A 24,731-nucleotide genomic window follows, 5' to 3' on the forward strand; every position below is an offset into this window, starting at 1 on the left:
TTACAACGTAGTTTCACTTTCACCAATATAAAACAAGGATGATACCCAGCACAGCACCAAACTATGCTGTACACTTGCCAGACATGCAAAAGCAAGAATGAATTACATTATGCTGATATTCATGTTGAAGTGATTTTTTTTTTTCATTTACTGTTACTATTTTTCTTAAACGAGCCTTTTATTATTATTAGTAGTAGTAGTAGTAAATGATCTCACCATTTCTATAACTCTATAATAACACTGTTTTTATCATCAGGATTATTTCGAATACTTATTTCAATCTGTATTGTGCATGTAATGATCGTCTGTCCTGATACCTATCTGAAAATCCATGTGGATTGAGGGCATTTCCTGGATCTCATAATATTTGTTGTTAATTTTAGTATGACGTGTGAGTTTTAGGACCATAGGCCTTCCTAGTCGGTTACAAGTCAGTGTTGTACCTCATGTATGAAATGTTATATCGTATTATGATTCCCTAGAACACTGACATGGGTTTGAATGAGAGTGCTTTTGTTGTTGTTGTTGTTGTTTTATAGAAAGAAAGAAGAGAGAGAAAAGTGGGGCCCTATACAAATAATTTGCCCCAGACAGCACTGATAACATAAAACAGACATTATAAATCTTAGAAAAATATAAACAAGATTATTAAATATATATGTAGGACCCTATGTACCAAGTCTCCACGAGGGAGGTCATATCGTGCTTTTGTCCATAAAGCAATTTGTGTTTTTAAGTGATTTTTGGAGAGAATGATTATCCATGTGGTGGAATCACGCCTGAGATAATATTCCTCTATGATTGTCCTGTGATAACTACATGTAAATGATTCCAGGGTGATCATTTTTTTTCCTTTTTTGAGAAATTATGCTACTATTTTTCATAAACAGACATACTTACCTTTGGAACGAATATCTGAAGGATAATTCCTACTCTACATGATGGTTCAGGAGGTAATTACCAGAGATTTATTGTATGGAAGAATTCATCATGCTTGTTCTCTGATGCATTGGTCATGTTTATTTTGATAATTGTGCATTTAGTATGCCAACATGTTTTGTCACGCTGTGAGTCGGTAACCAGTGGTGATTATTTTCCGTAAAACCAAGCCTGGCTGAAATCAAGGTCCCAGCTTGTTCTTGTCTGCATGGAAGGGGCAAAATAGACTGAACTACTGTAAAACGAGGAATTTTCACGTGCATTTTAATTTCGCGAATTTCGCGAGCACCAAAATTCGCGAAATTAAAATGCACGCGAAAGTTTTTGTCTACACTACATGCATTGAATGCCAGTGGCAATTCGCGAAAATTTCATGTCACGAAAAAGGCTGTCGGCTCCAATTCGCGAAAATTTCATGCCGCGAATATATCATGTTTTACAGTATTGTCTCAAGTCATGTGAGACAATTATTCGCAAGGAAGTGTTATTTTTGTCGATGCATGGGGTAAATGTCAGTATTTTTTTTTTTGCAACATGATTACAAGTGGCAACAGTTAATACATGTATAGTGATTAAATACATGTAGTGATTATTATTGCTAAAGTTAGTGCCATTAGTAGACATGAGAATCAGTAGCAGCAGTATTTATGAATATTATTGATGTTATTTTTATGTTATATTCGTTGTCATTACAATCATTTTTACAATCATATACTGTATATGATGTTTTGGGGATTATGAATGCCAGTATATGGCATTGAGAGTATGATACTTGATATATGTACATGTACGATGTATTAAAGCAAAACTTTCAATCTAAACTGCTGTGTTTTGCCTCTTTTGGTATGTGAATCTCTTCGGTGCAATTGTATGCCATGGCCAAATCTATTGTAGTAAAATCAGACAAGTTTTGTCATTACATTATCTAACTTCAAAGAAAGTCATGGAATTTTTAAATTTCACAAGTTAAACCCCCAATTGTGATTTTCATGGTCGCAATGACAAGGCGGTGATCCAGGCTCAGTTGGTAGCGCGTCTGCCTCCCAATCCATATGACCCGGGTTCGATTCCCGAGTCTCGCTGAGCAATGTTGTGTGTAATCATTACTCATTGTACCACTCTAGTCAGAGGCGGAACACTATGTCTCTTGGATGGGACATAGTAATACAATAGAATGGAACTGGACCTCACGGAAGACCAGCTAGTGCAGCTGTACACGGGCTATCCAGCCATCTTCTAAAATACACACCGTCTTTAACAGGGCTTTTCTCTCGGGGGGATTTTTCAGTGGCCGCTATAGACAGGTGGTTGCTATAGACAGGTGGCCGCTAAGGCAGGTTTGACTATATAATCCATCGTCTGATGTAAATGGAAGCTCTACCCGCTTGTTCGCTTGGATGTTTCTGTATCCATTACAGCCAACTTGAATGTGGTGTAGAATCGTCCTTTAAAACAACAACAAAATCATATGACTGCCATGGCAGTGTGTGCGATGGATTAGAAATTTTGTGCCGCGAACCTGTGTTTCCTGCGATCAGATAATCAGCGGTAGTGGGCTTGTTTCTTTGCCCCGAGCTGTGCAAGCTTGATCGATGGGGAGCTCCTTCTCCACCCGAGGGATGTAGCTGCGTCGCTCAAAAGAGGGAGGTGCCACCTCCCTGCTCAAAATGATGACAACACAATTGTAGTCAGGTGCGCGTAGTATTCATGAGAGGAGAAAGAATAGGAGTGACTATAGCTAGGGAGAAGGGAATTCGAAGGGAACGTCTGATTAGCATGCTGTCTGTTACATCAACATCAGTAATTATCACCACAATATCGCTTATCAAGTCATTACCTCCGCCAGAGAGGTCATGCTTTCTGCCGGCGTTGGTTGGTTTGCAAAATAACTGAAAAAGTCATGAACGGATTTGGATGAAAGCGGCGACACTTTCCTATCAACAGCCCTCCCCCCCCCCCCCCTTCCCTTCACCAGGATTCAAAATATGTGTGGGCCTTCTCACTTTGAGGTATCATAATCACATAGAGAAATATAGATGTATAACATAGTGATGAATGGTAGCTTGATAACATTTAATTACAGGTAGCTGTGTCTACGATATGTGAGCATTTTTTAATCTATACAGGTATGATGGTTGCGAATTAATGCAAGCACTCGAATTTAGAAGAGACTGTATGTTTGATTCGGAGTAGATTACGAAAAACAAGTGGAAAGTTTCAGCAAATTCCAATCTCCTGTATAGTGATACATGAAGTCTCAAGAGTGGGTGGGAGAAGACTTATCCCCCAACCAAAAACAGGGGGGAAAAGGAAAGAAAAATGAATTAAAAGGCTTTTTTTTTAGTTAAACAGGTTGATTTACATGGATACCAAATAAAATAATTGAAATACATATATTATTCTGTTTATTTTACAGTATTTTAGTAGCTTAATTGCTATTGATAATTGAAATAGCCTTAAATGACTCACTGAAACTGAAAATCCGAGCACAGACTACAATATTATTTTTCACCCATCATAACGAGTACAGTGTAAACTAGGTCGTGTAATATCATGATGATTACAACGCTTTCATTTCCCTTGGCCGTCGACTTTCGCTCTTCATTCACCCCCATGAAATACGTTTTAGTTAAATAGCACACACTGACTTTATTCCCCGTATTATCTTTTGAAGAGTTTTATTGCAGAATGAGTTAAGCGTCATTTTTAAACATTTCAAAGTAAGTCCATCATCAAATACAGCAAAATTAAACCTTTCCCGTAATACCTCACTTGTGACATAACAAGGAATATTCTACAAGTTATGATTTAAAATATCCTGTATTTTCTCTCTTTTTTTAGCAGCGTTAATCACAAATATCTTAATTTGGCAAGAATGGAATTAGCTCGTTTTACTATAAACCTCTTCGTTTCTCCCACGTAGAGTATTTCAATTGATGTAGATGCAATATCGACATTAGGAATTATACTCTCGGAAAGACTGTAGATATTAGACCAAAAAGAAAAGTGTAGTGGACAAAAAATAAATCTTTTGTACAATACAAATGATCTTGGAGAGATACTTAATCACCTTATATACATATCATTTAATGATATGTAGAATACCTGCTTATCTGGGTATCACCATGACCCATAGAGGGTTGTTAAATGCTGCGTTTGGCTGCATGCTATGTTGCTGCTAGCTTTCGATGTGTCACTAAAATTACATGTATCAGAGACAGAAAAAATAATCATTTAATGCGTATGCAAACGAGTCACATCTTTTCGTGCGATTTGTCCATCGATTGTAAGATTGCCTTTTCTTACTCCTTCCTTGTCTTTTCCAACACCAATATAGGTTTTTCAGCGCGCTTTCTTCTTGTAAGAACCGCAGACATCCAGCTTACGGTGTTTCCAAGTGGTCTGAACTAGTTGGCAACAATAACAGTTTGCGAACACAGAGAACGTGGATAGCTCGCCTCGGTAAGTTTCAACAATAAGAATCACCCGTTATCCTCGGAACAGAAAAAGAAAATAAAGACGTAAACTTTCTCATTGTTATCTCTCGTGGAGTGTAGTTATCCCAGTGAGACAAATGAATGAAGCGTGACTACAGGGGGGCAAGACCAAGGAAATGGGGGGGGGGGGGGGGGGGGGGGGGTGGTGAGGAACTAAAGAGGGATCCCCGTTTGTCTGAGGGTCGCGACCGTAACTATAGCAGCGGGCTGCCGCCACAAGGGGTAACGTCTGCTTGCTGTGTCTACACACGCGTTCTGTACCACTTCCATTCATATGAGTTGTAATCCTGTGGCGGCCCCACTCAAAGTTTATACTGTCCTCCACAAAGTACGCGTCATCACCGGGGAGTTTTAACCTGATTTTGAGCAGTTTGTCGGCTTCTTCTCTAAATCTGTCAGGTAAGATGTAATTTTGCTTTCAAACTGATATGTCAGTATATTCTGCTTCTTGTGATTTGTTTTCACTGGGCAAACATTTTCATGTTCATGTGATACATGTTGGTTTACATGCACCTCCTATGTTTACTCGATAATCATCGGGTGTATACAGTCATGTACACTCGTCTTTAGAAACATCGGATTTTACAGTTCATGTTCATGTTCATAAGCTACTCTGAACAGGGACTTCGTGAAAACTTTGTTATTCCTAGTGTATTCAGTAGACTACATGGATGAATTTGATCCACCCAAACTCTCTGTCGATTGCTTCTATGACAAAAGTTTTCCAAACAGATCTACTCATTAGGAACTTTTCTTTTGAGATTGGCTATTTTGACTATATTACTCTGAACGAATCGAGAGAAATTTGTCAAGCAGCCCGCATAGCAGGATACATTGACATGACTCTTCAGACGTTTGTTGAAATAACCTGTGTTTTCCTTCTCTCACGGATGTAGTAGCTTCAAATAAAATGGTCGAACTTCACTGGATGCACATAATATTGTACACGGGCAATATATCAACATTACATCATTTTGGCACTATATCAACTCGGCCCTAAAACATAGATATGATTTTATGCCCCTTCTGGCGTTTGCCGGTACTCAAAATGTGTTTGTGGCCTATACCGTCGAATTTTAGCTTGAAGTTAACGCTTAGACATTACCACAAAATGTGTGCCGGTAAACATTCCATCATACACTGTGAAGATGAGGTGGAAGTTGTCCACCTCGCAGTTCAGAATGCAAAGGAAAATATCACACTGAAAAAAAAAGTAAATACGTTGTCAAATTTCTATTCAAAATAAGCTACATTCATCTCCTCTGCACTTCTTTGACGATGACAATGAACTTATCAACGTTAATGGCGGTTGTATCCATAACACATTATAGACAATATAATAACTCCAATTCCTTCATTATCTGTAGATTTTACGACAAGCTCGACAAACTTGATGAACTTATCATCTCCATATTCTACAGGCTCCTTTGTATTCATATACACAAACCTTATAACTTCATAGGTGCTGATGTTGTAACTTGTGTCACTTGCGGTAGAATGCCTTTCGTTAAATGTTAATTGGATACCGTCTCCAACAGACAATTAACTTTATCAAGCAAACCCCGAAATTCCCCCAAACCCAACTCCAACTGCGCATGCACACACCCATCTGTTGATACAAAATGCATTCCTCCTACCGAAGCCCACTGGTTTCATTCCTTACCTTTAGTATTCTGGAGGCACCCCGATGTCTCTATTCAAACCAGGAAGAGTGTAAACACTCATCTTCTATGGTACTCTGTGTTTACCTAATGTCTTTGTAGTTTGTTCGAGTATTTTTAGTCCCCCCAAACAGAGAAACTCAACAAGTTGCTGTATAGGCATCTTATCCAAGCAAATATAACAATTGGTAACACTGAAAGGATTTCTACTAGTTACTGCAAATGGGGGAGGGGGCAATGGACTGGATAATTATTTGCTGGAGTATCTGGGGCCTATATAACATTTTACGCGCCAATCCTTAATTCTTTTCCCATCGGATTTTGAAGGAATTCTGCTATCTGTCTTTTGTCCCCTTCAGATACTTAATCATCTCAGATGTGTATATTGACATGAAACATTGACCTATTAACTTTCGCAGTCATGTTATGCTTTAATTATTGTAGTTTGAGACTTATTCAAATGGCTCAATCTCCTCGTCTTTTTGTTCATAATCTATTTATTTGCTAGGACTCCCATTCCCCTTGTTAGCTTGGTACTTTATAATATCTCTCTTATCTTTCCCACTAATTTTACACAGGTAGAGTCATGCGCTTACCATCTCTTATGATTCTCAATTCCCATATCGTACATATGTCGTTACCAAGGTGATTAGTGTACAAGAATATTCACAAACAAATCTGTTCTTATAAGGCAACTAATATGATTATGACACAACGCTACTAAATACATTCATGACTACGTTCTAACTTCCAGGCACTTCATCTACTAGAAGGGCTACAGATCTTGATTCATCTCGAAGAAACCTCTACGCCCACCTCTCCTTGCACGCAGGAAGCCTGAACGATGCCGCACGCCAAGCGGGATCTGATTCGCTTCGCCGTCCACCAGCGCGATGACGACCCGACGGAGATCGTGGCCCATCTCGTCAAGGACGGTGATGACTTCGACAAAGTCTGCGAGCAGATGAAGGAGAAAGGTTACTCGCTGTGCGAGTCGATGAGGAGTTCACCGTTCAGGGCGCTTACCGGGGAGGCGTTCTACCTCAGGCTAGTCGGTGAGTGTAAACGTCCCAAGTTTTCACCTCAATATTAAGATCATACTGTAGTCATAGCAACGGCGAAGTGTTAGAGGAGCAGGAAGCTGATGCAGAAAATTTCCAGTAGATTAGATGAGATTCCAGAAGAAAAGAAAATACTTTTGCAACAAGAAATATCAAGGCAAAGAAGAATTGGGAAGGAAGAAAAACATTGCTAGCGTCCAACTTGAAGAATGGTTGGATGTGCCGTGAGATACTTTTTTAAATTTTTTTTTTTGATTTCTATTCGCTCGTCTTAAAGTTTTATACATAATCATCAAGAAATTCAACGAACGAATATCGTCAGTGTTCACAACGAGCCGCCAGCGAGACTTGAATACAGTTACGTAACCTCAATCCTGAAAGAGTTCCTGGGCATCGTTTCATGAAAGTTGTCAGCCCTGACAAGTTGTCAGTCTCTAACAATTTCGGTAAAATCCTTGGTTTTGATTGGCTAAGAAACTCTGGTCACTGACTGTAACTATGGTGATTGTCAGAGACTGACAACTTGTCATGGCTGACAACTTTCATGAAACGATGCCCAGTTTTCTATATTAGTGAAGAGGAATCTTTGACATGACATAATTTTTTTAGTTCGTAAATGATGATTCTCCAGTAGAGGAGGAATAACGGTCACACCCGCCTACAACACTGCATGTTCATTGTGTAGAGTATGGCACATCTGATGATCAAATCGAGGATCATGATGTAGAATTTATATTTTACTCCAAAAACGTTTTTCATGACAACAAAACAAGAAAAATCCTTGTCACAAAGACAGTGCCCAATTCATCTCTTCCAGTGTCTGAAGAATCAACAGGATTCATAGGCAAAAGTTAACACTTGCTGTATAGGGGAGCAAATGGTATTGAATATTAGCAGAAACGATGGCATGTTGAATGACTTCCTTTCAAATGTCATTTACTATATCCCTCGAACTGGTAAAACCTAAATATTGCCAAAAGCAAGATGACGATTTGTTAATTATGAATAATATTATGTGTGTGCAGGGTGCGCACGTGTGAGTCTGTGTATTTGACATATTAAACTGCTATCGATGAAAGTTTTGGTTGATAACAAGTCATGAATATTCGTTTGATCCGCCGCGAGATAGAAAGAGAGAGGGGCGAAAATAGTTTCAACAAAATAAAACTAAAACAAATTAGTAAACCAACAATTCAACAAACAAAAGGAGTTCTCCTTTCATTGTATTGTGTAACATTGTACGAAGTATGCAATGTTACAATGTGTCAGACTAAAATCAATACAATGTCATTGTACCATTGTCTTCAACTTCTAGGCGACATTAAAGTCAACACGTTCACCGACAACAGCTATCGGAAGGATCGATTCCTTGTCAAGTACATTCGCAACCGACCCAACCGGAAAGAGTTCTTTATAACGGGCGTCTACAGAGGGCGTTACCAGTCGGAGTATGCTGGGAAGGCGCTTCTCCACCGCGTCACGCTGAATGCCGGTACGACAAATAAAGGCAACGGCAGACAGTACACGCTCAACAACTTGGAAAGCGTTCTGGGCAATATTGCCTCCTCCAGCAAGCTCGTACTATTCAAGGTTAGAAAGTTCGGCAACCTCTTTGAATGCTTCCCATTAATATATAGACATATAATTATGTCCCCTCACCTTTTAACCTTTCTAAATCAATCCACGCATGTTTCTACAGATTTTCTCACAATGGCAATGTCTATATTATAGTAATAATCTGTCGTGATGGTCGTCGCTGATATTGCTTGAAGTGATTTCGACATCTAACTATCGAACGATGGTCTTTCCAGTAGTGACAATACATTAATAAATTGGAAACGACATTGTGCAGATAAGATATATATGGGCAATACATCTCCACGTGTACTCTGAGTTTACCTTCATGTCCTCAAGCTAAGAATATAAAGACTTCGTACTTCATTAACTAAAATTCTCTTGCCTTTCTTTTTCGTGATTTGCACCAGGATCAAGAAGTGCCAGCGCCACCTGACGTTCAAGAGGAGTACAGCGACGAAGACCTTACCAAAGGTATATCATCATCATCTGAGGGAAAACGAATCCGCCGAATAGTTCTCCGTCCGGACACAAAGTTTGTCCACCTTGCCGTTTGAAGGCTCGAAGGACAATTTTTCATAAAGCTTTCAGTTTTACTTGCTTAACACCTGCTTATTTTGTTGAAGTACATTAAAGCAAATAAGTCTTGGGGTTATTTTGTGGCTGATTATTATTTTTATTTTGTCCTCATAGAAATGGCAAATCTAAATCTAACTTAAAATTAATTTATTATAAACTTGAGAAAGATTGTATAGACGAAGTCATGAAATTTTCTCAGAATACATAAAAAAGGTATCCAAAGTTGTCAATCTAAGAAGAATACATTACAGGATCAGTTAGAAGTGTAGCGATTGAGAGGCCTTTTATAATACTGTATGCAACCTAAATAAACACTTGCATATCACAATCAAAGCAGGGCTCGAATGAGCGTGAAATTTTTTAAAACTGGGGCCGTGCCTCGTAAAATTCTAGTAAAGATTTATAAGACTGGTTTTTTTTCTTCGATATGTATAGAATCAATGCTCTCATGTTTCCAAGTGTATCAAGTCTATTACAATAAGGCTTTCGCCGCGCACAAAGCTTCATCTTGCTTTTCCAAAATTTTATAGCAATATACCCCTTATGCTCATATCATGATACATCTGACAGTGACAGCGACTACCACGACAACTACACTGTATTTCGTTATCTTCTAGAGATATGCGACGCATATTTCGGCTATACTTTTCGTATTCTAAGTCAATGACAAGTTACCTTTAATAGTATTGAAACCATCTTAAAGATCTAAAACACGTTACCCCGAATGAGCTAAAACGTAGTTGCCAGTTGTAGTCGATCACATATTGGCATTTCCATGCTCATGTTAGTTGAAGTAACCGTGTAGATATATACGATTTTCTACCTGGCAATAAAATAATGTAAAATTAGTTGTCCGTTGATGTCATCGTTGAATTGCTTCGGAATACTATAACCAAGAGAATCTTCTTTTCTATTACTCTCTAATCCCCCTAAAAGATGTTGTTCTGCGCACCATCTCCAAAGACATCCCAAAGGACTTCTTGATGCCGCTGTGCATGCACCTCTTCGGTCTGAGCGAAGTGGAGGTGCTCAACCTCGGCATGCTGCCGCACCACCGCGACTTCGATGAGCAGCGCTATGGCGTGCTCGACAAGTGGAAGAACGAGAAAAGTGACAGCGCCACCTTTCGGTCGCTTATAGAAGCTTTCCACGCGGTCAAGATGAAATCTGCCGCGCACACGTTGGATCGAAACCTTCTGACAGAGAATCGTAAGTTTAAGCCGAATTAATATATCAGTAAGAGAAATAGAAACGAACGAGCAAATAGAGAAAGGAGGATAGAAAATAAGAAAGAGAGAAAAATAAAACAAATATACATGAGGATTGAGCGAATGCAGCAATATTAGTAGAGCACATCAGCGAAGTTTGAGGGAAATCGGACAATCCGTTGAAAAGCTTTGCATTTCTAAATTTTCGGCGCAGCCATCGCTGGATAAGAAGACTAAGTATTACAATTCGGGTCGTCACGTACGTACAACGATGTTAAGAAAATGTTACGATAATTCAACAATATTTCATATTTTTATTCAATGAAATGTAGAACTACACATTCCCTTGATTTTCTTTTCTGACGTAAGTTGAGGGAAATAATCATTACTTCCCGTACTTTCTGCAAAAGCTAAGTCAAGTGCTCTTCCATGATGGCAGACAAGTGAAAATATATTATGTTGAATTTTCTTTGTATTACTGTACATTGTTGACTATATACATGACATTACAAAGGAGTGAACTCCTATTAGAGTGTATCTGTAAGTAACATTATTGACAATATACTGTTACCGTCTTGACACTAAAGGTCTACGAAGGGTTGCCAAGCATCTACCGGCAGACAGCCAGCCCTTAGCCGATGCTCTAGGCGTCAACTTGGATGAGGTCAAGCGGTGCTTCCATCTTGAAATGGCAGAGTTCAAATACCAGGTCAGAAAGGTTTCGTTTTTTATATTCTTTTTTTTTAAAATCCCTTCCCGGGTATTACTTGGAAAAAAGAGAAAAATATACATGGTATTTTATTCAACTGAATTTAGTTGAAGCTCTTGTCCTTCGGACAAGGGAACATAAAGGTACCGGTAACGTGCTTTCTTATATGCTAACACATTCACAATCTGTAATTTCTTGGAGACCATGCCAAACAAATCATGATATATACCCTAATACTAGTACCATCACACTATAACACATGTTGTTTGTATCTTTTTTTCCCTATATTCAGGAGTCATTCAACGTGATGAAGTGTAGTTTTATAATGAGGAATTAAAGTTGTGCATTAAAACTGACACTGTTTAGACAGTAGGAGAGTGAGAGATGTATATGAAAGTGCAACGAGGTTTAGTTTATATGAATTAATCACTGACTGATTCAATTATTCAATCAGATCGTCTGGCGATGGCGGGAAGACACACATCAGAAGCTGAGAGGGCGGGCTAACCATTCTCTTCTCCTGAGGGCGCTGCGCTATATTAATCTTCCACAGGTCGCTGAGCAAATCACTGATATGACGTCAGTTGATGTCAGAGATGGTGAGAATTCCATTCTTTGTCACTTCTCAATAATTTTATTGTGTGAAATACTGAGATAAACCAGGAAGGTGAGAGGAAATTTTGTCTCACCTCCCTGGATAAACATTCTTTGAAACACTTTAACAAGTCTTGACTGGACAGGAATGCTGAAATACGTAGAAACATGATTGGTATTAATTCGCAACATGATTTACCATGCTTTCAGTGGTCAATGATTAGCTGAAATGACCACCAAGACTACATAGTAGTTAGTGCAAAGGAAGAAGACAAAATGTCGTATCTTTTTGTTATAGATATTCATCCGAATATACAGTGTCAATATGAAATTACATACCGGGCTGTATAGAAATATGTCCACCCCGTAAGAGCAAACAGCAATAATGACTCCGACAACATCAAGTTGTTCAAATCTGTATTTCAAAAGGAATGCTATAACCATGAGGTGTCGCAGTGTAGGGGAACATGACACGATAATCATATTGTGAAAACGAATCAGTTTGCATCCACATTCGTCCCTTATAGTCGTGGTGCTGCGTACGGTGACAAAGGACATCACTCGCGAGAAGATCGTAGCCATGGTCAAGCGGTTTGGCCTGACCGACGACGAACTGACCGAGATCACGCGGGGCTACGGCCTGGACTTCAACAAGCGACTCTTCTTGCTCAATGCCCTGGTCAAGTGGAAGGAGAAAGGCGGCGACGAGGACTCGCGGTCGTCGTACGAAAACCTCATGGCCCACATGGAGGACATTGGGTTCGGCCAGAATCCAGCCATCCTCGACGAACACCTCATCAACGACAAACGTGAGTCCCAACCTCCTCCCTTTGAAATTTCATTCTGGACAACGTCTTCAACATTGCGCACTCATATACGCGAGCGCATATAAAGAGATTCTTGCAGTATGAATCTACGCGGTATAGTGTTCGCTCATTATTAATTTGTGTACTGTCTCTGTCTCTGTTTTCATCTTATCGTATATATATATACACACACGCGGATACCATTTCATGATCAAGGTCACGCTCAGTAATGGTGGGGTTTGCATTCGAGTAGTATGTGATGGTGACATCAGCATTACAACCGATATTTTGGAAGGAACTGAACACATAACTGAATGAAAGATAATTGTTACATGCATCAAGTTTAGATATAATAATGGTCGATTTAGGTTTTGGTTGGCCACCAGTCAAAAAGCTACGGAACAGATTCAGTAAGACTTGCTTAGACTCAGCTTTTCCTAAAAAAAAAAAAAAACAACCAAAAACAAAAACAAAACAAAACAAACAAACAAAACAACAAAACAAAACAAACACAGAGAAAAACAAAACAAAATGAAAACTCTGCGGGACAATGTGTTGAGGGGGTTTACAAAAACATTCAAGACCAGGATGGTGGGAACAAGATTTACACTTCTCTAATGAGACCATGTGAAGCGCTGACAACTGCATTTACATAGTGATTATCTCACAGAGCATTCATCAATAAGCTAGTATTTTTTTTATATCAAGCGCGTTCCTCAAAATCAGAATGGGTCCATGCATGGTTGTCTGGATGCCTAAGATATTGAATAAAAGGTCGCAAAATATATATTCTTTCAAGTTTCAAACCATAAAATGGCAATATCGATAAAGTACAAAAATAAAGAAGAAGTGAGAAGATTCGTAATCCGTAGTCCTCGTTTTGACTTTCCCCTGTTCTGTTAACCCACCAGGTCTCCGATTCGTATCGACGTTGATACCAACGGACAGCATGCAGGCACTGGCGGACGAACTCCACGTCGACACGGCACCCATGCACATTCCGGCGGGAAAGGAAGCGGCCCTGCTCGGCTATCGTCTGCTGACTCGCTGGAAGGAGACGCGAGGGAAGTACGCCTCACACACGGAACTCATCAGCGCGCTGGACAAGGCCGAGCTTGGCTCAACGGTTGACGTCATCGACCGGCTGGGATCTGTGGACATCTCGAAAGGTAAGAAACAACAAAACACTCTTTCTAAACACAAGAATAAAATGATGATACTGTACGTTATGTTAGTAGGACTGTACTATAATGTTTAGTGGTCTTTTGAAAGTAGCCACATTCAAACATCTCTATAGGATCGCAATACTTTCCTTCTACATTTATCTGTATCATTGCATATCTATTTATTTGTAGGCATCATGAATTACTACAGAGTTCCCTTCAAAGAGGAGGCAAATGATATTGTGTTTAAGCCCTAATGCAATATCTCTTAATTCGCTTTTACACGTATATCAAAAGTGTGTCTGCGCGTGTGGATACTATTAATCTCTTCCAATTCGTGTATATCAAAACCGGACTAATGATGGACCTTTTGCAACAGTATCGCTTCTGATGAAAAGAAAAAAAACAGCGACAAGCAAACTCGTAGAGAATTGAAAAAAAAAAAACACAACTCCAGGACTTTTGGGTTGTTGACCCCTTCCCACCAGTAGCAGTTACAAACCCACCCCACCCCCTTGAAGCAGTCAGCAACTGTACACAGAGTACCAAAGTGTGGTGCCACAGCCAAATCTCCATGGAAACTGGTTCAAAACAGCCTCACCTGGCTCGAATCTGTAAACACTATTGTTGCTAACCATGCTCGCACCTGGTTCCAACGTTCCTACCTAGGCTTGAACAAAAGATTACAAAACATCATCACTTTTGTATCCTTTCCGTGTTCGTCACTTCGTATCGATTTTACACGAAAAGGTTACAATGCTAATTCAGCTAGAGGGCGGACTCCGTAACATCTATACTTTTCTGTGGGGGACCTCGTATTTCATCCGCCGTCGGGGGCATCACCATTGCCCCGTGCAAGCGAAAAACTGAGTAGCTCTATGACCCTTTATTGGACTGGTTGAGAAATGCAGAAACGTGCCGAATTTCCAAAAGGGATATGTACATTTTCGAAGAGTTTGTACATTGAATTCTTATTCATAACCAAGTAATGCAAAGTACATTGTGTTGGAAAAATGTCAACATGTAACACTTGGTGTTCCTCTGCAATGATATCGCCAACAAGTTAGTTGCTTGAAGGGGAAAAAAAAAGTACACTGCATATTGTATGGGAATAATGTTGATAGATGATGCGTTTATATACACATATCGTCGTATTTGTAAAATACATCTGCAAACTGCAGTGTTGTTATAACTAGAGTACCAACTTGTACCTGTTGTGTCACACATGAATTCTGTAATATACAGTTATCTAGTGGTAAGCAAATAGGTGATAAGAAGTGCCTTTTTGGTGATAAGAAGTGCCTTTTTGGTAGAAGCACTAAAATTCTAGTAATGTGAGGCTATTACCCCATAATTGAAAATAAGGCACTTTAATCTTACTTCACCCTTCTATTCCTCTATCTAATTCTTATTTTTCCGTTTGTAACCTTACTTCTATGGTCCAAAAAGGCTTGTTATAACGAGGATGTGTCATTACAATGGTAATCATCCTTTAGATGACTTAGCGTCCATTTCTTCAAACCGCAGGATTGTTCTGCATATCTACTTTTCTTATTATGTTCACATCATATCGCTACTTTTCTTATCTATGAATTTACGTTTCAACAATGACCATTTCAAGCACATAACACTTTTCTCCTTAAATGAGGGTGGTTTGGATATGAAATGTATGTGTGGAAGGTAATGACAGAAGTGTATACAGTAACAGGTCCATTTACATGTAGAGAGCATCCTTCTACCTTAGAAACATGTAATCAATTCAATTTGAATGAATAGGTGAATTGTTAAAACCCGTCACGAAGCAGTGCTCCAGATAAGCCGTCTTAGCTGACCAAATCCGCAAATTCTCTGAGAACTTACAAAGCGCAGAGGAGAATGATGCCCTATAGCAGCCTGTAATCATATGTCTCGTCCCACCATATATGGCATTGGCAGGAATAATGCTGACTTAACTTGGCTAGAGTACTTTTATACCTCTGAAATATCAGTAAAACCGTTCAGCAAATCTACACTTTAATAGTTTTGACGGACGCTTATGATTGTAGGCCACCCAAAGCCGGCTCGCAGGGTTTTGACAAGGACTGTCCGTTTGTGGGTTGCAGGGATGGTGATGCGCAGAGTTGCAGAGGACGTTTTCCGTGATTGCTTGCATTTTAAGACTCGAGTTACCACCCCCCCCCCCGTGTTAAATCTATAAGGACTGCCTCTGGGTCAGTACAGCATATACGAGACTTTTATAGAGGCCATTATCTCATCTGTTTTAATTATCATTGTGTTTGTTGTTTACTGTAAAAGCTTAATGACTTTGTTGTTCTGATTTCACTCGAAAGAATGAAGGTCAACGTGAACAGAGTGTGGAATGTAATAACAATCCAAACAGGTCCGCAAGGTTTTAGAATCTAAAACCGGAGAAATGATACGGGAGCCATGTAGGCAGCTTGAATGGAACCATAATCTTTACATTGGCCTCGAAATGGCAGTCTTATCATTTGGCTGTTAAGCATATCCGTATTGGATTAAGAAAAGGTTAGAGTTTTCACGACTTTATTTCGAGGACTCGATTCTGTGCCTTGGATTATGTATAAGAGCGCAATACCCTGCCAACATCTTATCCACATTGAAAAATCAAATCAAAAAGAAAAAACAATCAACTTTATAGAAAATGTTAAATGTGTGATATTTCATGCCCATAGTAAAAGACGTTAGAGTCACATGATAAAACAACTCTGGATGTTCTTTTAGATAACTTGTATAATTTCAAAATGGTTATGGATTTTAAAATATAAAATTGAAATAACCTTCTGATCTTACTGATCTTGGATTAGCAGCGTGTAAGCAAATGACACTTTCCAAGTATGGTAGGTTTTCCTTGTTGAGCGGAATATTGAAAGTAAAAAGTGTGCAATAATTTTTTTTTTTTTTTCAGGTGCGATGAGTGAATTTTGTCTACGGTACGTCGGTTCATGGGTTCACATCAGCCGGGCGCACGAGTGGCCGTCGGTGGTTCAGAACATCCCTTCCCAACTCGTCCAGGGGCTCGATGACCGCACCGTGGCGCAGATCAAGCGAGAGCTGCGGGACCCCCAGGAACAGCTCTCTCGGGCCCTGGTGCTCTGCCGCAATCGCAAGATCATTGCCTCGGCGGGAGCCCTGTGCAACCGCCTTATCGCCTGCGGTTTCGAGAGGGCCGCACTGACGCTACTAGATGTCTCGCGGTCGCAGTATTACAGGACCACATTACGCCTCGACCAGGGACCCTACGGCGGGATCGACGGCATCGGGGAAGATGATGGCGAGGGGGTTGAGGAGGAGGAGGAAGGAGAGGAGGAAACGGAGTGAAACTTTCCCTGAACTTCAATTTAATTTGAGAATAATTATTGTGATCCTTGGAACAAAAAAGAAAAGTGATTTGCCCGAAATATTTGTAGTGATGCGATGTAAAAGAGAGAGAGAAAAAAAAAAGGAAAGACGAGAGAGAGAGAGAGAGAGAGAGAGGGAGAGGGTGAAAGAGAAGGTATCTGTGTGTGTGTGTGTGTGTGTGTGTGTGTGTGAGTATGTTTTATCATTAAAGAAAAAAGTGCGTGTGTGTGAGCGCGCTTATCCTATACGCATGTGTGAGAGAGCGTTGAAGACTATTGTTATGAAAACTTCATAACTTCAAAACTTCATAACTTCAAAACTTCATCTTCACACTCTTTTCCGGGCAGTAAAGACCTATTAATTCAGGCCCTGTCATGGTATCATTTTCACTGTACAAAGATATTGCCGAGATTTTATGGGTGAAAAATATTTAGCTGCCCTCAAGTCACAAGTTTTGAAAGGGTTGAGGAGGAGTATTCCTATGTTCCGTTATAATTATACAGTATTATACAGCGTAGTTAAAATAACGAATCTGTTAAACGCGGAAGTGCTTACTGTCAACAATGTCGACATGGCAAGTGTTTGTTGTGGCGTCTTTTGTGTGAATTTGTGTGTTCGTGTGTGAAGGAACTTGATCAAAGGTCGAAGACATTTTTGTTTGAACAAATGTTGTTCTCTTCTGTCAAACTCGAACGTACTTTGACGCAATCATTAGTTCTCTGTCATTCAGCCTGAATTGTCCTGTCGAAGTCACATTTCAGCAAGAATTGATAGTAGAAAGAAACAGAGAAACTTTGGCATGCCAAGGAACGCATCTTGGAAGGATATTCAGTTTTGAATTATTTACTCTGCTCTAACGGATTTAACCGTCTGGCCCGACAGGTTCTTTAAGAAAAACCAAACAAAACAAAGCAGAGTTTCCATCATGTATTTTGTATTAGGAAATACGTGTTATTCTTCTGCATGTGTTTAGTACTCGAAGTGTGTCGAACGTTACATGTGCACTTTGTTTATTCTTCAAAAGAACATAAAGCCTTCTACGTATCGTGAAGCTTTATAAATTGTAACAATGTAAAGTGTATCCGAATGTTTGTTCAAACGTGCTTTGCCAAATCGTTGCCAATTTCCAAATTTAATTTTCTTGTGTGCTATAATTATTAACAGCTATTCACCAATGACTTTAAATGTACTTGACTATTATTGCACATAACATATTCCATAATGATGTAACACGTATGGACATTGTATGTATTGCCTCTGTGGTTTTATTAGTATTTACTTTTTCTATGGGCTATTTTCCTGATGCCGATGGGCATAGGCAAAGAGAAAAATGAACGTGCTTCAGAATAAATGTTAACACTTGCCGGGTGTTGCCCAACTTACTCAACTTGCCTAATATCTTGGTGAAAAAGCCATCATGCGTGGGACTGATGCACATTCTTGTTGTTGTTTTTTTGTATTCATATTATTTTGTTCATCTACATTACTTTTTTCTTTAAGATTTGTTAATCCACTTCGTACGATGTTATGATGACATTATTGCTGTGTATCTTTGGGGCACAAACAAAAGGCAAACTATACACACGTGTGAACCAGCAGTAAATCAATAGAAACTTACAACCATGTTACAGTTGGCATATTTTCATCTGTTTGTTACCGCTGATGTCGCCTTCAGTGGAAGTAGAGCTTACATACTACTTTTTTGGTTTGTTTCACTTTGTGCACAATCTGCCTGTACGTCTGTGAAGGAGTTACAGAGCATCTATGCTGTCTTTTTAGAAAGACGAAAACCAAACAAACAACCAACAATGAAAAAACAAAGCTTTGTTTATTTCATTTGCAGAGGTGCACGATTACAACCCCGAAACCAGATTGTTTTCATGTCATGTTTTGTCCGTGCAATAGCATGCATTCACCTCATGTCATGTCACGTGATCATAATAAGCCGTCCTGAATCAGATATTATACCGCAATAAAACATTGGTTTGATTTCTGTGCCTTTATCAACACAGTCTTATTTATGAAGTAGTCAATCATTCCATGAAAGTGTGCGTATGTGTGTATAATGTGTGTGTGTGTGTGGGGGGGGGGCGTACAAGGTTCAGGGAATATCTGATATTCGATAGGAAACCTGTAGAAAGGCCATGTTCATTCTGAAAACAACAGTGAAATGACATACAAATTGATGGTGTGAGCAAACATGATTATAAAACAATAATGTTCTATATTTGGCAAATTCTGAGATACGTAAGAGACCTGTTCGGTTTAGGCACTGTTTTTATGTTACTGTAGGGAGGTGTGAGACATGGAGTGCCAATTCATGTGAACACGTTTTGCTTCTAAAGCATTGGGATATCTCATATTCCTCTGCGCTTTAAAGTCATGCTCGGCGCCACTCTTTCTCTAAGACGAAATTTGGAGACCGACAAAAGGTTTTGCATTTCATTGAATTACAAATTGTTTTTTTCAATACAAATTTTCCGTGAAATACTGAAATTTGTTTGGAAAAAATTCAAAGTTTGAAACATGTAATTATTTTCTTCTCACAATGCGCGAATCGAAATAAAAACAACAACGACAACCAAATACTATAGGTCCTGTGGAAAACCTAATATTTTTCTACGATGAGCACATTACAAGTTTGCGCATGTTAGTTCTCTATCTTTTGAATCTTGCATGTTTTGTTCTCTGAAATAATGTACTCCATAAAAGCGTGTTCCCCCGTGATATTCTACTTTTTGCTGCTAAAAGTGTATTTCTTATCCTGCGTTTAATTCGCTGCTCCCAATTCAAACCACACATATTTATTGATGCCTGCACATCAAAAGAGAGCGAGCTGCAGCAATGGGGAGGTGCTCCAATTCAAAGCCAAGAGATATCTACACACTAAGAAAAAATGATTCATTCTTGCACCTTTTAAGGGTGCAAAGTGATGTCACACTGGTGGCTCCCTATGGGTGTTATCTTGCACCCTCGAGAAATGGGTGCAAAAGTGGTACCTTGCGCAAGGGTATAACCTTGCAACCTGTGGGTGCACCTTTGCAACGCCAAAGAAGGTGCAACATTGCACCCTTTATTGAGGGTGCGAAGTGGTTCCCTTGGGTGCATATTTCCACCCACACTAAGTGGTGCTAAGTTGCACCCTTTTCTTGAGGGTGCATCTTTCCACCCACACTAATTGGTGCTGAGATGCACCTTTCTTGAGGGTGCGATCTTTCTCCCTTTAATTTTCGGCGCAACTTTGCACCCTCTCTTGCCTCTACTTTTGGTGCAACTTTACACCTTTCGTGAGGGCGCAAAGAAGCACCCTAAGTTCCAAGATTGTAGCCTCTTTTGAGGGTGCGATTTTGTTCCATATATATAGGTATAATGTTGCACCTATGTGGTGCTTATTTGATCCATGACTGCAGCAAAATTGCTTCTTTAAAGGAGCCAGTCAGTGTCACTGTCTACGCCTTTAGAGGCGCAATGTTGCCCAGTATAACCTCAAGTGAACCTTGAGATTACTGGGCAATATTGCGTCTCTAGAGGAACAGGCAGTGACACTGATTGGCTCCTTTAAAGAAGCAATTTTGCAGCAGTTATGGATGAAATAAGCACCACATATTTGCAACATTATACCTATAAGGTAAATATACTTAGCATCACATAACAAGGTACAATTTGGTTACTTAACTACTTTAAACCTTGAATAGTGCGAACTAATGCAAGCCTGTTTGCTCAGTATATCAAACTTATGCTGTTGTTGCACTCTGCAAAGTAAATAAGATTGGTGTAATTTGGATCCTGTGAATCATGAAATGTGTGCGTGGAATTTGTGAGTTTTGAAATGTTAATGTAGAAGTTAACTTACAGTTGTGTTTGAATGACATACTAAAACCAAATATTTACCCAATTACCTTTCCAATGAGGTGAGCACTATCACTATCTATCAAACAAACCCTCTAGGCAAGAGCATACATCTGCATGAAGGAAGAGGTAAAAATATGATATACATTTGTCTGGATACGTTTTATTCAAAACGTACTTGAATACGTACTTATTCACATAATCTATAAGAATAAGATATGCTTTTTGCCAGTACACAAAGCCTCAAAAAACAAAAGCAAGCTACGTACATTTCTAAAGTATGCACCATATCTTTAAAAAAACAAAGAAAAAAAAGTTGTTTTAATGCATTAAAACGAATAGGCCTACATATTTCCATGCGTACAATATTCATGTAACAGTGACGTCATCATGAATCATCAAAAAGATATGTTTCCAGCATAGACATGAATTTATCTAAAATTTAAAACATGTCTTACAATTAGGAGTTTGTTTTATAATGACGATGCCAATTGTCTTAAAGTCCTTATCACGACATGTCTTGGTGTTCACACTTATTCAAATCATGAGATTCTTGGCACTTAGATTACGACTACAATTTATTATGGTTTAGATACTGAACTGACATACGCATACCATATTCAGGTATACGGGCATTTCGATGAAAACATCTCAATACAAGGTATAATCATAATATGAAAATCGAACTTGATACCAGCCCTTATGGGCTACCAATGGAGACTAGGCAGAATCGCAGTTATCATGGTTATGTATTCAGATTTTGTTTTGGGTGATCAATTCGAGTCCCTCGAGCTGAGATTCCGGAACTGCAATGAGCAAATCATCATAATGACTAACAAAGTGACTGAGAATAATACATGCACCAGTTTCTGTTTCGTTGTTCTATACATAGAAAGTTGTTACGTTTTCCAATCCTCTGTAGGCACACAGGGATTTGCAGATCACCTTTGGCTATAACGCCATGGTCGCGTGCAAAATGATTGCAACTTATCTAACTTGTAGTTTCCGAATAGGGGACTACCGTGCTTATACATATTAATCGGATGATAGACCCCGTCAAAGAGTAAATTGCGGATATCGTATACCATTGTCAAATCCACTTTTTGTTCTGTACACAGTTTCACTGGACTCTTATGAACCACTTAAGCATTACCAAATCATGGAGTATAAGAATAATCTTATGTTATTTCCTTGAAACGGCTGCATTTGTATGAGCGGAAACAGTTTGGCATCATACATGACTAAATGCATGTATTATACAAGGTTTCAGGACACTTTTAACCGTGTCCCCCCCCCCCTCCCCCCTCAAAAAAACCCCACAAAACAAAACAAAGCAAAACAACAACAACGAGTGAAATGTTGTATACCCTAGGCCCATTAGTGTATGATCTTTGTCCTTTAAATACATTGCCCATATTTTTCAACGAATAAGCATCTGGATGCAACGTAGGTATATATAAAATGATTTTTTAAAGGAAAATACATTTAACCACTTCAGAAATAACTATGGAACAAATAGCATAATATTGACACGTTCCCTTATTCCTAAATGACGTGACAGAAAACTTTCCTCACCGAAATCATTCTGTCGTTATTCAAGTACAAGACATTGATGATTATATACCTAGTTCGATTAAAAGTATACATGGAGTCATTGCAAAAGTATCTAATGAATAGCATGCTTCAGAACTACATCATTGTCATTTATTCTATGACGCTAATAATAGAGTAATTGTTCCGCCATACTGCCTGGCAGGTTGTAGCCCTCCTACGACGTTTGTTCAGCAAATAAGGCACAAAATAAAATTTTGCGAATTTTACACGCTGTTGCCAAAGTATCTAATCTTCTTTACCACTATTCTCAGACATAAGGTATGCTGATGCTGTATGAATTGGAAACGGAAGCTTCACAAATATTCACCATCTAACAAGGTAAAAGCGAAGTGATGTCTTGCCCACATATCGAATTTGTGATTACACTGATTTTCAAATGTAAGCTCATTGACTTTTTGACTGTTGACGGAGTCGGACTTCACCAATATCAACACTTGACAGCCATCTTTAGATGTTCTGGGGAGTGAATTTGGTGGTCATATAGCTCAAAAGTGTGGAAAGTTATAAGAACACCACAATACTATGTCGACAGTGCTTACAAGGTGAGATACAAAGAAAGAGCACGAAATGACATCGTAGAATTTGACAATGACCTACAATATTTGACCTTGAACGCTGGCACCCACAATGTGGTAGAAGTAACTTCATCCAATCGTACATACATATGCAAAGTTTCATTTGGATACCTCAAACAGTACTTAAAGGGGAATGAAACCCAAATGTACCCGTGGATTGGAGCAATAGCATAAGAACACATAAGTGAACATGGAAAATCGTATGATCCAGTGGAAGTTATGCATTTTTTAAAGTTTCAGTGTCACTTTCATGTATGGAAACGTATATGACGAAAATATCAAGGGAATTCCATAGAATCTGATTCTAAATGAAAAGTACAAATTGCCTCCACTTATTTGTCGTTGCCATAATGTTAAGGGTAATATTACCCCCACCCCCTTCTGGAAGAAGTAAATCAAGTGCTCCTTTTGTAATGCTAGAAACGTGAAACTATGCCTATTTTCTTTACATTTCTTTACATAATTTTCCATGGTTGTCGTCAAAGATGTAGCTTTCTCATCTCGTAATGGCGGCACTGAAACTCTAAATATATGTGTATATATAGCTCTTCAACGGATTTTCCGATATTCCTCAATTTGTGACGATGTGTTCAACTGCTAAAGTAATCTCCCTGCATTAACTTGTCCACTTGTACTTTTCGTTTCATTTCCCTTCGTGATACAACGTTGCCATAATCGATAACAGACTGATGTACGAACGGAGGGACAAGCTGAACAACATCATTTCTCTGGTGACAATTCCTTGTAAAAGTATACACCATGAAAACATTAGGCTGGTAAACTATATCAAGACAATTATTGAACAATATTGTTAATGAAATGCCGTAGGTTTTTCTTCGTGATAGTTGCCTGTTCAGATCAAGGCTTGCAATGTACTGCTGAAGTATGCATCGGGTGTTTCTGCCTTGTCTGGGATACTGAAAGCCACAGAGCACAGCAGGCCGGAAACATTGTAGCGAAGGAAGACACGATTGTATACAGGAATTCGGGCAGATTTCACAACCATCCAGCCAAATAGTGCGCAGCATTCACAGTGAAGATTGTGGGATTTAGTCCTTCCAGGTTCTGAAAGAGATTTTGGCATGAATGAATAATGACTGAATACAACTTCGAAGGAAATAGGTCGTTTACACTATAGGCGGTTTTGTTGCTTACATAAACTAACAGGTTGCAACTATGACCATTGACCAGAAAATGGAAAATTAAATTGATTGCATAGATCTACTTCAGGTTTCTAACGTCTTTTGCTGAAATAATGAGAAATGGTTTTGAAATACCTGCGATATCCAAAACAGAGCAATAATAATATAATATAGGACTCACTTTTTATCACGATCGCTGCGTTTTATTTTGTTTTTGGATGGCTCATCCATTTCAAAACCAATTTTTATCAAATAATCTTTAGAATTCCTCTTAGAATGGCATACTCTCTATTATTTCATAAGTAGGTTCTTGGTATATCACAAAAAGTTAAAAGCCCAAATCCTCACCTCCACCAATACTATACCATCCCTTTAAGCTTTGATATTGGTTTCTAAACA

The 24,731-nt window shown here is 39.0% G+C and overlaps 1 protein-coding gene across 1 annotated transcript; it reads left to right on the forward strand.

Annotated features, from left to right (window-relative positions):
* The first annotated feature begins 6,940 nt into the window (after positions 1 to 6,940).
* On the forward strand, positions 6,941 to 17,131 carry LOC139725440 (uncharacterized). Its single transcript, XM_071636516.1, has 9 exons — positions 6,941 to 7,152; positions 8,474 to 8,748; positions 9,144 to 9,207; positions 10,249 to 10,521; positions 11,108 to 11,229; positions 11,684 to 11,828; positions 12,351 to 12,632; positions 13,541 to 13,798; positions 16,719 to 17,131. Exons 1-9 carry the CDS (start codon positions 6,942 to 6,944, stop codon positions 17,129 to 17,131), a joined length of 2,043 nt encoding a protein of 680 aa, XP_071492617.1. The 5' UTR covers position 6,941.
* Positions 17,132 to 24,731: the final 7,600 nt, after the last annotated feature.

Source organism: Diadema antillarum, unplaced genomic scaffold, assembly GCF_040938485.1.
Source record: "Diadema antillarum isolate AM-2024a unplaced genomic scaffold, OU_Dant_1.0 seq00000041_RagTag, whole genome shotgun sequence".
Lineage (NCBI taxonomy): Eukaryota > Metazoa > Echinodermata > Echinoidea > Diadematoida > Diadematidae > Diadema > Diadema antillarum.